Below are 14,936 nucleotides of genomic sequence, written 5' to 3' on the forward strand. Positions count from 1 at the left end.
CATTTCACTTATCCAAGTATTTGGTTTTTTTTTAATTTTCTTAAAAGACTTAGTTTTCTAAGTAGTATATCTTTAAATTATTTTACCCAATGGAAAAAAGACATGCCAAAAACAATTCAATATTTGTAAAAATATCTATTTTCACATGATGCTTATTAAAGTCTGTCATAGGGATTTAAAGAGGCTTCTTTTGATCTCCTTGTTGCTTATTACCCTCAAAATAAATGCATAATATCCCCATAAACTCAACATACTTATTTTTTTTAAAGCAGAAAAATCTAATCTTTCCCATCAGTTCGCATGCACTACTGACTGATTATTCTCACTTTTTTTTTTCATAAAAATATTGTTTGTTCTAGGTACATTTTTAGTATATGTATTTTTTCCAGTTCTTAACATTAGATTTACTATAAATATCAGATGTACTTTCAGATTTTGTGAAAATATTAAAAACATATCACGAATGCTCTACACCTCAAGTTGTCAATCTGAATGAAAATGACACTATCATCAGCATCAGTGCTAACATATTTCTTAAATTAGCTGCCAATACTATCAATTAAATATTTCAGTTATTTTAGAAATGAGCATGTCACAGGCATGTCATTTGTCACTACTTTCGCTGGCTAGTAATAAATTCAGAGTGTTCTTTGATAAAAGACACCAACCAGGAGAGCAGAGAGACCCGAGTTCAAATGGAGATGGAAGACAATTAGACAAATTACTTAACATTCCTAGGCCTCAAAACTGCCTTGTCAAGCTGCTGGGAGAACTAAATGAAATAATCCATATGAAGCATTTAACACAGAGCTTGGCACACACTGAGTAAAAGATTCTATTAGTAGTGGATAAGGATGAAGATTTCCTAAAAAAGGTTTCAGAAACTATGCCTGGCAGCATGCCCCAGACACATATGACTCATCTGCTAGTCTTTACCAGGGATTCTTGCTTTCATTCCTTTTCATTGCTCTGTGTCTTGTGTTCACGGCCTCCACAGTGAGGCTTTGGTTAACATCACCTCTGTGAATTTCATTAGGTGGCCTTCAGAATAGCTACAATGGATGCTAAGGCTTCCATGAGCCTCTTTCACACATGTTGTAGCTTCCGATTGCTCTTGCTTGATATAAATTTGCAGGAAGCTGCCTTTATTCCACACTAAGCATAGGAGAGAAAAATGGCCAGTGTCTCTGGGGAATAATTAACAAAAGACAGTTTGTTTCATCTTCATGATAAAATACAGCACTCCTATTAAAAGGCAAATTCATCATTCCCAAAAGTTAAATAGAATGGCACTTTAAAAGTAATTCCAGCTGATTAAATTTAGGGTTCTGAAAAAAAAAATTAATTCATGAATATACTCTGAATCTTTCATTTGATTTTAAAATGTATAAATGTTCATTTAACTTTGAGCCCTTGCCTCTCAGTGTTCTATTCTGAGCTAGTCAAACAAGTGGTAGCAGGCATGCTGGGCTCAATAATACTGCCTCTCATATTTAAATACTCTTTTTCACTTGGATTGCAAATTAAAGACAGTCTCCTGAACACTGACACATTTTCAATGATTGATTTTGCAAAACGTGTTGATTTTTCCTACACTGTTTTGCCTCTGTGTGTGTCAACTTTGGCCTTCTTTTCTTGCTCCTTTGCAGCACTGCTGTCTCTTTGAAGCCATTGTCTGTCTGATATTAAAAATGTACATTAAACCTCAAGACTAATTACACAGAAAATTCCTGATCTCAAATATAAAACACCCATGCCCAGAAACTATAACAAAAGCTTCTGACTATGTACAAAACTCTTAATCAAATCTTTCATTCACTTGGATTAATAGGAATACCAACAATTTATTTTCCATTAAAGTTGTGTTTATATTCTTTGAAAAGTAGATTTTTTAAATATATTTACATGCCTATAAGTCAATCCATTTAACATCAAACCCCATCTATTTTATCCACAAAAGTTTATACTTGCTGTTAAGTCTACTTCAATTAAATGCTACTCTGTAGAATTGTTTCATTCTAAACACAAAACTGTTTAATCTTAATATAATGCCCATTTTTTTTAACTCTCTCTGCACTGTGCATTAGCAAAGTAGACTCCCTCAATAAACCTATAATCTATGCATTAAGTATATAGCTTCTTATATTTAAAAAACATACTTGGAAAGAGAATGAACAGAAGCTTACATCCCCTCAAGCTCCTCAAGATAAATAAAATAAGGCCTCTAACTCTAAAAAGGCAGACCCTTACACACATGCCACATGTTTTAGTACCAATAGCACAAAATTTCATCTCAGATAAGATGACTGTTGGGAAAATTATTTTTCCCCAACAGACGAGTTTTAATTTAACCAGTCATTTTTTATATTGGGCCTTGTTGAAGCATTCTGAGAGAAGGCCTACAAGGAGTTTATATTCTAGTATTGGTGGAGGGTAAACAGTATACAAATGGTTATCATAGGAAACAAGATAAGCACTGGGAAAGAACACATTACAGGAAGGAACAAAGAGCAAGCAAGAAAAGTTGTGGCTACTCCCCTGCTTGCCTCGTTAGCATGTTAGAATTTTCATAAGGCCTACCAGCCACCATTTGTTTCCACCAGAGATCCTAGCAACAGACTCCCCTAGCTCTCAGTCTACTGAATCTATGGACTCTGCTCAAATTCGGCTGCTGTTCGCCTTTTTGTAAGACCAACTCGCCTCTGTCCCTAGTTGTTCATCTCATGCAGTTACCAACTGCAGTAAATGCATCACATGCCACCACATGACTATTTTAGGAAACCCTGCAGTGTACCAACTGGCTAGGGCAACCCTGGGCATGAAATTTTAGTTCCCTGAAAGCGATGTTTCCGAATGGAAAGATGAGAGGAGGAGGAGAAGGGAAGTAGCCATACTCCTCTTAAATGGCCACGATACCTAAGTAGAGCAAGTTGGAGTAAGGTCTGCACATGAGCCAAAGCTTAGAATTTCATTGCTTTTGTTGGCTCATGTCACTTCTTTAATTAATGTCACTTTCTCTGGTTTAATATCAGAGCAAGTGACAAGAGTGCTTCTGGATGAATTGTGTTTTCTGAGGACTGTATGGCATACTCTCCCGCAGTCTGACGGAGGGACGTGCCAGCTTTACTTGGCAGTTACAATGCACCAGCTTTAGTTTTAGTAGTTTAATTTGTGGCAGTTATATGTTTTGAATACGTTGAAGTATTCACAATGGTCTCATGGAATCTGCTCCATAGATAAAGTTTACACAGTGGAAAAGAAAAAGCAATGGCTATAAGGCGATTACAAAAAGCTTCTCTTGCCACAGCTGGTCTTACAGGCATTCTTGTAAATTTAAGAGCATTTAGAGAATACAATTAAAGTGATCACAAGGAATGATGCCCTTTTTTTTTTTTTTTGCCCAGTTCTGTAGCTGGTGTGAGACGATCATAAGGAATATGATATTTAGAACTCAATTTTATGCAAAATCCATTATTCAAGAAGTGAAGTTTATATACATGATAGACATGCAATGAAATAAATGTTAGAATAGGAAGCTTTGTTACTTATGCATTAAGTCGGTTCTAACGTTTTGGTAAACTAACTTTTTATTGATATAAAATTCAAAAAAATTTCTGCATTTAGAGAAAGGACTAAACTTTTCCCTTTATTAAAGATCTTTCTGTTTCAGACTGAAGTAATCGGAAGGTTTTTAATTTGGAGTTTTTCCTTCATCTCCTTTATACACTTTTGTGAAGCCTCATCAGCTCATGGTGCGAGCTGCCACCAAGGAGTTCTTCCAAACTTTACCTGCCCTTTCTAAATTTAGGGTTCTTTACTGCAGCAGGTTGAAGATCTGGCTTTGAATGCACCTGGCTCTGCTGGAGAACAGAAATATTCATCTCCACTGAATGCATGCTGCTTAAGTGCTGGAGGCACTTGCAGGAGAGTAACTCTCATTGGAAACTTCATTACAATACTTTTCTCTTCCCTACATGAAGTAGTAATTCTCATTCACCAAAGATAGAATTTTGCTTGACACTGCCACAGGAGCTCCTGTTTGACTTTCAAAATTAATCAACCTCTAAGCTGGAGTAGAAATGGCATGTCCTTTAACCTTAAGCACAAAAAGCTCTCAACAGACTGCAGTTTTTATATCCCTGGATGGGAGTTTGGGCCCCTGATACTTAAACTTGATGCACATACTGGGTTTCTGGCATGCTTTTGCCCATACCCATCTGCTTGGCTGGCACTGTGCCCATTCAGAAGGTGTGATGCCAGTTTCAATAGGGCATAGGTGCCAATCAAAGATGGGCTTGGAGGGGCAGCATGCAGAACGCAGCAAAAGTCAGCTCTTCTGCCAGAAGATCCTCCTGTTATCATACAATGCCAATGAAGGGCCACATGCCTCATTGCCTAGGATCACACTGCATCTGTAGATGTTTCTGGCCTTCAGTGGATATCTTTCTACGGAATCTTATCCCTCAAGTATTACTTGATTGGAGATGTTATAGGAAAGTCTTCCTGACTAAATGAAGTCAGGACAACTTTCTTTTTCCCTTTTAAAAGAAACAGTGGAAACCTTCAAAAATTTTCTTGAAATAATTGCCTTAAAATGCTCTTTCATGTAGAAAATTGCATAATGTACTCAGTTCATGTAATGGAGTTACAAGGGACAAACATTCTGAATATGCACGAATTGCAAAACCAAGTATGTAAGCAGTATAAGATCCATGAACATTTTTGAATCATTAAGTGAGGAGGGTGAACAACTTTTCATCATCCAAATAGCTAATTTCTAGTGAATACTCCTATTCAGAGCTTTAGAGTTTCTTAATTTTCTTCTCATTTATTTTATAAACATAGATATTCCTGTTTCTTAAAAGAAGACTACTTCCTACTCTTCTTATATGCCTAAAGAAAAAAGCCTAAAACACTTCAGAAGCTAAACTCCATTCATATTTCATAAGGAAGCCAGAACCTCCTGAAAGTTGAGTTTGTTTTTTTTTTATTGTGTGACAATAGAGGTGAACTCATTTCATGAAGAAGAAACTTCCCTATAGCAATAGGCTTCAAATTTAAAACCTTGACCACTGAAACCATTGTAAGATAGTAACAGGTGCAGTGGGAGAGACATAATGCATAAATTATTGAAGAACAGAGCAGTTTGCAAATCTTCCCTTAAGGCAAAAGAATTTGACAGTAGAATGCTGAAAATGAAAACCCATAATATAAAATATGTTAAAAAGATCGGACACTTACAAAAATGAAAAAGACAAGCAAAGACTAAGTAAACCTTAGGAGAATGCTTCCTTTTTATACAAAGAATCCAAACTTTTGCAGGTATTTAGATTTCTTAGCCGGAGAAGGCAATGGCACCCCACTCCAGTACTCTTGCCTGGAAAACCCCATGAACGGAGGAGCCTGGTGGGCTGCAGTCCATGGGGTCACACAAAGTCAGACACGACTGAAGTGACTTAGCAGCAGTAGCAGCAGCAGATTTCTTAGCTGGTAAGTAAATGAACACTGTGCTTTTAAAACTCAAAATTAACAGCCAATGGTCAGTACATACAAAATTAAAATACAACTTCTAGGAAATTTAAATTCTTATGAAAGGTACAACACATTTATTAAATTCACAAAATCCCAAGCAATCTCTTCATCTGTTGAGATTATACCAACTGCTGTTGCTTCTGGTAAGTTGCTTCAGTTGCAGCCTACCAGGCTCTCCCATCCCTGGGATTCTCCAGGCAAGAATACTGGAGTGGGTTGTCATTGCCTTCTCCTCCCACCAAAATTGTTACTAGGAAATTTTGTGGATGATACCCTGGAGGTGAGAAGAAGGAAATAAATGTGAAATAAGGATACCTTGTACTAGAAACTGTCATATATAAGATAAATTAGTTCCCAGCTAAAGGTTTAAAAATGGTATAGTTGGTATAATCCGGAGAAGGCAATGGCACCCCACTCCAGTACTCTTGCCTGGAAAATCTCAGGGACAGAGGAGCCTGGTAGGCTGCAGTCCATGGGGTCTTGCAGAGTCGGACACGACTGAGCGACTTCATTTTCACTTTTCACTTTCATGCATTGGAGAAGGAAATGGCAACCCACTCCAGTATTCTTGCCTGGAGAATCTCAGGGATGGGGGAGCCTGGTGGGCTGCCATCTATGGGGTAGCACAGAGTCAGACACGACTGAAGTGACTTAGCAGCAGCAGCACTGTGGTGGGACCACAATGTTACACTGTGTTAGGTCAGATTAACTGCTTATCTCAAAGTCTTCTTTATAAAACACTGCCAAAATAACATTTAACACAATATATTATGAAGCAATGCATGTTTTAGTAACTTTATTTTGTTGCCAGCATTATCATTAGGCTCTTCAGAACATTACTCTGCATACCTTAAAAATCAGTCCATTCTAGCTGACTAGAAAGTTGTTATCGTTTAGTCACTAAGTCGTGTCTGACTCTTTGTGACCCTATGGACTGTGGCCCACTAGGGTCCTCTGTCCATGGGATTTCCTAGGCAAGAATACTGGACTGGGCTGCCATTTCCCTCTCCAGGAGATCTTCCCGACCCAGGGATCAAACCAGCATCTCCCACACTGGAAGGCAGATTCTTTACCACTGAGCCACCAAACAAGAAAATAAATAAAATAAAATAAATAAAAACCACAGATAAAAATTTTTTTCTATTTAGACAGAAGCCTATTTCTTCATCGCTAAGTGAGTTAAACTTTGACAGTATCTACAACTCTCAGTTACTCTATTTTCTCTCTGCCCCACCCCACAAAGATTTCTTCTGCTTTTAAAGAACAAAATTGAGCTAATCTGAGAGGATTACCCAAGAAATGTACGGCAGTCACTTGATCTAAACATTTATCCATGAATAAATGATTGATCTTAATGCTTCAAGAATTAACTTTAGTTATAATAACATTATTTATAAAATATAATGCTCTTGATTTACTGTCAATAAAGCATATATGGATTTTATAGTTAATTTGTCTCAAGTTTTTATGACTAAGAGTGTTATATTTAAGATTACAGGCTGGAGTTAAGGGTGACATCTATAATTATGGGAAAAAAAAGCAAACTGGCTTGGGTGGGTTTAGTGGTCCGACTTCAGTCTCAATCTCTGAGGCAAATAACTGGTAAACATATAGCCTGTGCTTAATATTCCAAAGATGCTAAATGGTCATGGCTCTGCTCAAATTCTAAAAAATAAAACTTCTACAGATAAATCATTCTATCATTTGTTACTTCCTCCTCCAGGGGATCTTCCCAACCCAGGGGTCAAACCCACCTCTCCTGCATTGGTAGGCAGATTCTTTACCACTGAGCCACCTGGGAAAGCCATATAAGAAGACTTTATAGGAATTTGGCTAAAGTTTATTAGCTATAGTTCTGTTTTTCTAGATTTTTGACTAATTCTGAAACATAATACCTTTCGTATCTGAAACATAAGATACAGCTTATGTGAGAACTTTTCACGATGTCATCATGAGTACTACTGTAAATTGAAATGGGAAAAACATACACTTTGGCAAGTAAAATGTCATAGACTTCCACTGACATTCTCTGTTTCTCAGTTTTACCACATTTAGTAGCTAAGCCCATCACAGTCCATGGGAGGACAAATGGAAAAACCCTCCCATACATGTCTTAGTCACCGTGCTAATCCGAGCACCAGACACCGAATTTAGAGTTCAGCTATCACTGAGAATGGGACGTTCTAAATAAATAAATCAATTCCAGTGAACTGCTTATGAAGTTCCAAGTTCTTTAAAAATATTACCTTAATCACTGCAAGTATTATTACCTCAATCCTAGAGGACAGAAACAAAGATTCCTGAATAGATGAAAGTCACTCAGTTCGCAAAAGGCTCAGGTCAAAATCTTAAGCTGTGATCTATGAAATTCCCCAGTTTGCTTAGTTCTGTGTTATACCTAGCACTAAAGTAAGATTCAAACTCTTAGTTCTGTCTCCTGAAATTTTAGAATTTTTTTTTTCACTTATTTGATCCTGAGGTTACTGCAAGCTTTCCCATTCCCTGAAAGTTTCCTTTCTTCCTTTTCCCCTCCTCTCTTTTCAAATGCAAAGACAGAACTTTGTTTTATGTTCAGACTTTCTTTTCCCTCTTATTACTACTTCTGTTACTGCTACAGGAACATTATTTCTCCAAGTTTAGAGTAAATACAAAACATCTCTGCCCCTTCCCCTTTACTTCTTGCTGACTACTGAAAGGCTTTCGTTATTGATCTAAAAACTACAGGACAGTAGCACGTGCACATATGAGTCAGTCAGGGCGGTTAGTCTCTTCTCAGCCTTAAGTGACAAATGCTTGTGAAGCGTCTGCTCAAAGCGTGTCTGGAAAATACAATGCTTAACAATGTAGCTGGACACAAAGGTATTAGGGAAACCTGAACTGGCCGGCTACTTCATCTATACAGGAAATGATGAGAACCATGCTAAAATGCAAAACATGATATAATATCATATGGATTATCTCAGCTTGAAAATAATACATAAAAACTAATTTTAACAAAGTTATTGCTGATAGCATCTCACTGAAGAGCTGAGATTATGAGTGCCACTTTTGATAGAACAGTAACAACATTTGCAACACACAACTTTTCCTCAAAATAGCTAAACATTTCTTTAAAATCTTACCCCAGTCGCATGCATTTGCTCATATATCCAGGATCCAGGTTCTAAAATTCAGATAGTAGTGGGTACTTCAAAACTATGAAGTCTTGAAAATTATTGCAAACTAAATATTATTGAGAAAAATTAAGTAAAAAATATGTGCAGTATTTAGACTGAAAGAAGCAAGGTTTTTTCTATATTTGAATAGGGGCAAATAAATCACATGACTAAGCCTAAATTCCTGATTCCACATGCCTAAATTCCTTTTTCACAACAGGAACCACACAAGTAACATGTATACACATATATGTATGCATACACACATGTTAAACATGCTCTTAAATTTAAATACATATTAACACATATAATATTTACATTTAAAAAGAGAAAAGAAATAAGACTAGCATAATCAATACTTTTCTGTAGTTCTTTGAAATTACTCAAAATAATTCAAATATTAGAATAACTGATAAGCTGTGCAATCCAAGGCTATAGTTCAGCCACATCAGAAATAACTTATTCAACTCCATTTCTCTGACCTTGAGTCAAGACAATATACCAGAGATCTTAACGCTCATCTATATAAGAGTATTCATCAATTCAGAGTTTCAACCAACAATTAATTCTTCAAAGAATATATTCTGTAGACTCTAAGTCCTCTCAGGGTCTTTATCTGCAACATTCCACATGGTAGCCACTACCTATAGGTAGTTACTGAGTCCCTAAAATGGGACTAGACATATACTGGTCTAGTCTCATTTAACTAAAGAAGTGAAATATTTCCCTTTTTTAATATTAATGATGTGTTGGAATTATACTTTAGATATATCACATTAAATAATACATATTATTTAAATAAATTTCAGCTGCTTTTTTTTAAACCTGGTTCCTAGACAATTTTACATTCCATATGTGGCTTGCATTATAATTCTGTTAAAAAGTGCTTCTTGTGTCACTAAATCTAGTAATTAACATTTTTTAAGCAAGTTCAAACCCTTTAAATAGGGAAGTTCTTCTTTATCCAACCCACACTATACTTTTGTGTTGGTCTTATCTTCCCAACTAGATTAGACACTCAGGTGATTAATAGGAAGTTACTTATTCACTGTATTTCACCCATTTATTCAATACTAAAAACTCAACTTCATTAGAAGAGGAGCTTAATCCTTCAAGATCGATGAAACACATTTGCGTGAGAAGGGTGGTAGAATCAGTTCAGTTCAGTCGCTCAGTCGTGTCCGACTTTTTGTGACCCCATGAACTGCAGCACACCAGGCCTCCCTGTTCCATCACCAACTCCCAGAGTTCACTCAAACTCATGTCCATCGAGTCAGTGACACCATCCAGCCATCTCATCCTCTGTCGTCCCCTTCTCCTCCTGCCCCTAATCCCTCCCAGCATCAGAGTCTTTTCCAATGAGTCAACTCTTTGCATGAGGCGGCCAAAGTATTAGAGTTTCAGCTTTAACATAGTCCTTCCAAAGAACACCCAGAACTGATCTCCTTTAGAACGGACTGGTTGGACCTCCTTGCAGTCCAAGGGACTCTCAAGAGTCTTCTCCAACACCACAGTTCAGAAAGGTCACCCTAAAATAAGCCTGTTTGGCAAAAGGATTATTTTGAACTGAAGGCACTTGAAAACTAGCAAATGCAAGGAAACGCTTTCTCTGAACTCCCTTTATTTGGCTAAAGAGAGAACCCTGCCCCCCCCCCCTCGCCCAAAACACAAAACCAAAAAACACAACTCAACTGTTTTAAATTACATCTAGGAGAGCTTCATTAACCAGGAAAGACTGATTCATCACAGAAGAGATTAGAAACTGACATCACTCCCAAAGTTTGTTACAGATTAACACAGCCCCCATCTACTCTTCTACACGCCTAGTAATGTCTCTTAAAAATCATGTACTGCTCCTTATTAAGATGGCATGTAAGCTCTCAAATCTTACCATGCTTTAGGATATTTATTCAACTATTTTCCCCCCTGTAATATTACTGTGCATATGAGGTTATTGATATTTTTCCTGGCAATCTTGATTCCAGCTTGTGTTTCTTCCAGTCCAGCATTTCTCATGATATACTCTGCATATAAGTTAAATAAGCAGGGTGACAATATACAGCCTTGACATACTCCTTTTCCTATTTGAAACCAGTCTGTTGTTCCATGTCCAGTTCTAACTGTTTCTTCCTGACCTGCATACAGATTTCTCAAGAGGCAGGTCAGGTGATCTGGTATTCCTATCTCTTTCAGAATTTTCCACAGTTTATTGTGATCCACACAGTCAAAGGCTTTGGCATAGTCAATAAAGCAGAAATAGATGTTTTTCTGGAACTCTCTTGCTTTTTCCATGATCCATTCTGAAGGAGATCAGCCCTGGGATTTCTTTGGAAGGAATGATGCTAAAGCTGAAACTCCAGTACTTTGGCCACCTCATGCGAAGAGTTGACTCATTGGAAAAGACTCTGATGCTGGGAGAGATTGGGGGCAGGAGGAGAAGGGGACAACAGAGGATGAGATGGCTGGAGGGCATCACTGACTCGATGGACATGAGTCTGAGTGAACTCCGGGAGTTGGTGATGGACAGGGAGGCCTGGTGTGCTGCGATTCATAGAGTCGGGTCGCAAAGAGTCGGGTCGCAAAGAGTCGGGTCACAAAGAGTCGGACACAACTGAGCGACTGAACTGAACTGAATATTACTGTGCACATAACATCAAAAAATTAATATATTTGTATACCTTTTCTCCTGTTAATCTTCCTTCTACCAGTTTATTTCATAAACCCAGCTATTAAACTTACGAGAGCAAAGGGAATGTCTTTCCTCCCCTGTACTCTAAAATATTTAATAAGGAACCCAAGATTCTTCCAATGAAGGCTTTTTTAATCAACTTCTTAAATGCCTCCAGACATAGATGTAATAAGTCAATATATTTAGAATTTCTCCTTGAGAGGATTTTTTTTAATCACTAATGTTTATCTTATTAATTAAATCTCATCTTATAATGGATATCCCTTGATCCTTAAAACTGTAGATAAAAGGTAGCCCTGAACAATCCTTTTAAATCAATGTGATTTAAAATTTTTTTAATGTAGTGTAAAAACACACTCAACTTAGGTTCCTTACTTGTACCAAAAAACACAGAAACTATATTTAAGTGTCTGTTAATTATCCTAAAGATAGCACATAACTAGTACCAATCTAGATGTACAAGAGGGAAGTTAATTCACTCCACACAATAGATGGCCTTGGAGTACTAAGGCCCAGTTCTCCAGTGAGACCTAGTGAAGAAATGACCAAACCCTTATACTACTTCAACATTAATGATTAAGATTCACATGGGAAATGTTCATAATCATAGAGTTGTGTTCTCTTGAGTCAAAAACCGACGTATCCAAGAAAACACACTCTCAGAACATTAACCATCTGTCTGGCAGACTGTGTAACTGTGCTCTGAAAAGACTTTCTACGAGTCATTTAGAAAGACATGGACAAGAAGGGACTAGGGTCAGTAATATCTTGAACCTAGCATAGACATTCTACTAAATACTAACTATCTTCATATAACTTACATTTATGAAGTCTATTTTATCTCAATTTTCAAAATATTAAGAAGTCACAGTCACATACATAAGAGTATCTGGTGATTTATACTTTACCTAAATATATCAAACCAAATCCTCCAGAGCCAATCAGCTTGCCCAGCACCCATTGTTTTCTTTCCATGTCATCCAGGATTGTGCCTTCCGGAAGTGGAATAGGAAGCTTGTATTTCTCTTTTCTTCTTGGTGGCATCACTTCTGTTGACAGAAGGAGTGAGGCTGTGATTAAAAATAAAAACAAACAAACAAAAAAAACTCCACTTAAATACGTTTCTCAAAATGTCTTCTATACACCTTCCCAGAAATTAGGATTCTGAAGTCAACTGGGATTGGGAAAGCCCACATATTATATTCAAACTGGAGATTCACCAACATTACAATATTGAAATCGAAGAGACACTGATACTAAAAAAAACCAAAGCGTGTTGAACCTCACTTAACATTTCCAAAATTCAGTTAGGGGGTCAAAATACCTATTAATCATTCAGAATATAGCTTAAATGAGTTAATTTCCAACTACAAAGAGAAAATAAATTTCATATATATGAAACTACTCCTTTCATTGAGAATGCTAAATGTCAAAGAGGAAAAGCTCTTCAGTCACTAGAAAAACAAATACAGCTTTTGGCTGAGATAACATGGACAATGGTAAACCCAGCAACTGACACAAATCAATAAATATTGGTTAAATAAGCCCAGGATTTTCATGGATGCCTAACTAAGCAGAGCACTAGGCCACTGTGCAGTTAGTTTTAAGGCTACCACACTACTGTTTCAACTTCTTTCTGCTTCTCTCTACCCTGTCCCTTCCCCATTATCACAGAAGTGAAAACTGCCCTGCCTAAGAAATTTATGCAGCACTACCAAAAACAGTGTAGAAACGCCATAGAATATCCACACAACTTTAACCAATTAACTATAATTGTACATAGGTTAGTGAATCTTACTAGAGATTTTTGAGTAGGACTAGAAAATTTCTTAGGGAAAACAGAACACAGAGCATGTAAGCCTGAAACCAAGTGTGAAGGTAACCACAATCCTCTAAGTAGTTTCAAAGAATTTTTTTTAAACCTGGTGAGTGCCTTCGAAATGAAAGTAGTCTTCACTGTACAATCTATCCATCTTCTGAACGAGGTTTCTGTTCCTTCCAGTAGGCTTTCCCTGCTTCACTTATATTAACCCAGCAGCAACACCCGGGTAGAGCAATATTCACTTGTCCTCCTAACTGGAACACAAAGGAAGCTGGGAATTCATATGAACAGTGCCCAAAAGAAGGAAAAGTTCTGACCAGTACTTTATACTGGGGGCTTCTCTGGGGGCTCAGACAATAAAGAATCTGCCTCCAATGCAGGAGACCTGGGTTGGATCCCAGGGTCGGATCCCAGGGTCAGGCAGATCCCCTGGAGAAGGGAATGGAAACCCACTCCAATATTCTTGCCCCATAGGCAGGGTACATGGGCTACAGACCATGGGGTTGCAGAGTCACACAATTGACTGACATTTTCACTTTATATATACTGACCAGTATCTTGACTTTAAATACTGGTATCCAACACTTATTTGCTGATTTAAAACCTTAAGTGTTCAGATAACAACTTTTCAGCATTAACAACATTCTCCATCAGTATGAAGAAGATAAAAACCGTTTGGGGCAAGTCCGTGACACCAGAACTTGAAGCCTGAAAGATGTCTATACAATGAACACCCGCGGCAGGGATCCAGGGTTCAAAGCACAGAAGGAAGCGCCAACCTCCTCTCCAGGCAAGTTCCAGACAAGCTAGTCCCTGCTGTTTCAGGGCCCTCCCCTCTAGAATGACAAGTGCTTAACACGAGTTTCCGGAGACAAACCGGTACCCAGAGGCCTGAACCCGAGCCGGGACTGGGCTTGGGGCGGCCTCGGAGACGGACCGTGACGGCGGGACCAGGGGCGGCCCACCGCCCGCCTGACCCCTCGGCAGTCCAAGACACCCCTTTTACCTTCCCACCCACCCAACTCCCCACTTTTTGCCACGCCCATGGCCGGCCCGAACCACCGGAAGCCCGCCGGCGTCCGGACTCTTCACTTCCTACCTCGAGCCCCTCTACGCCAGGGGAAAGAGAAACCCAATCCCCTTTCCCGCCTAACTCCCCCGCCTCGCGTTTTGCGCAAACGCATGGGGAAGGGGAGCCAGGATTTCGCGCTGAGTTTTAAAAAGTCAGAACCCACCGCGGAAGCAGGGAACCCGCCCGGGCCCGGCGTCTCACTCTGACGGCAGTTCCTTCCCGGCCTGGGGCGCCGCGCGGGCGGGGCAAGCGGGACGCGGAAGTGCGGGGTCTCGCCGCGACTCCCAGGACCCGGGGACGACCGAAGGCTTGCCAGGCGCTCGGCGTGCCCGGCGCCTCCCTTGGGCCTCGCGAGGCCGGGCGGGGCGGCCGGCCTCCAATCCCGCGGGGAGGCGGGCCCGGAGCCGGCGCGGCCCTCGGTAGGGGCCAAGCTAACTTTCTGCGCCTGGTGCCGCATCACTCACCCAGGGCGGAGACGCCGGCCCGGGGTTACCCGGAGCCTAACCCGGGCCCAGGCCCTGGGGCAACCGTAATTACTTTAAAGCTATAAAAACATTTTCTAATTTTTTTGGTCTGTGAAGTGGAAATAAGCCTATTTAGGTCAATAAAATTTGTTAAATTAAAAAAATTATTCTGGCATTTCTTAAAATGATAAGGAAGACTTTA

General features: G+C 39.1%; 1 protein-coding gene across 5 annotated transcripts in view; it reads right to left on the minus strand.

The window, feature by feature from the left end:
- VRK2 (VRK serine/threonine kinase 2) overlaps nt 1–14,548 on the minus strand; it is a 99,627-nt gene extending 85,079 nt beyond the window's left edge. For 4 of the 5 annotated variants that reach the window (XM_068986482.1, XM_068986465.1, XM_068986497.1 and 1 more), the window contains exons 1-2: nt 14,434–14,548; nt 12,285–12,425 (exon numbers count right to left, since the gene is read on the minus strand). In XM_068986482.1, the coding sequence (XP_068842583.1) occupies nt 12,285–12,420 (136 nt within the window). In that variant the 5' untranslated portion in view covers nt 12,421–12,425; nt 14,434–14,548. Of the gene's footprint in view, nt 1–12,284; nt 12,447–14,433 lie in introns of all 5 variants that reach the window. The other variant, XM_068986475.1, reaches the window with a different exon arrangement.
- Nucleotides 14,549–14,936: the final 388 nt, after the last annotated feature.

This window comes from Capricornis sumatraensis, chromosome 1, assembly GCF_032405125.1.
Source record: "Capricornis sumatraensis isolate serow.1 chromosome 1, serow.2, whole genome shotgun sequence".
Lineage (NCBI taxonomy): Eukaryota > Metazoa > Chordata > Mammalia > Artiodactyla > Bovidae > Capricornis > Capricornis sumatraensis.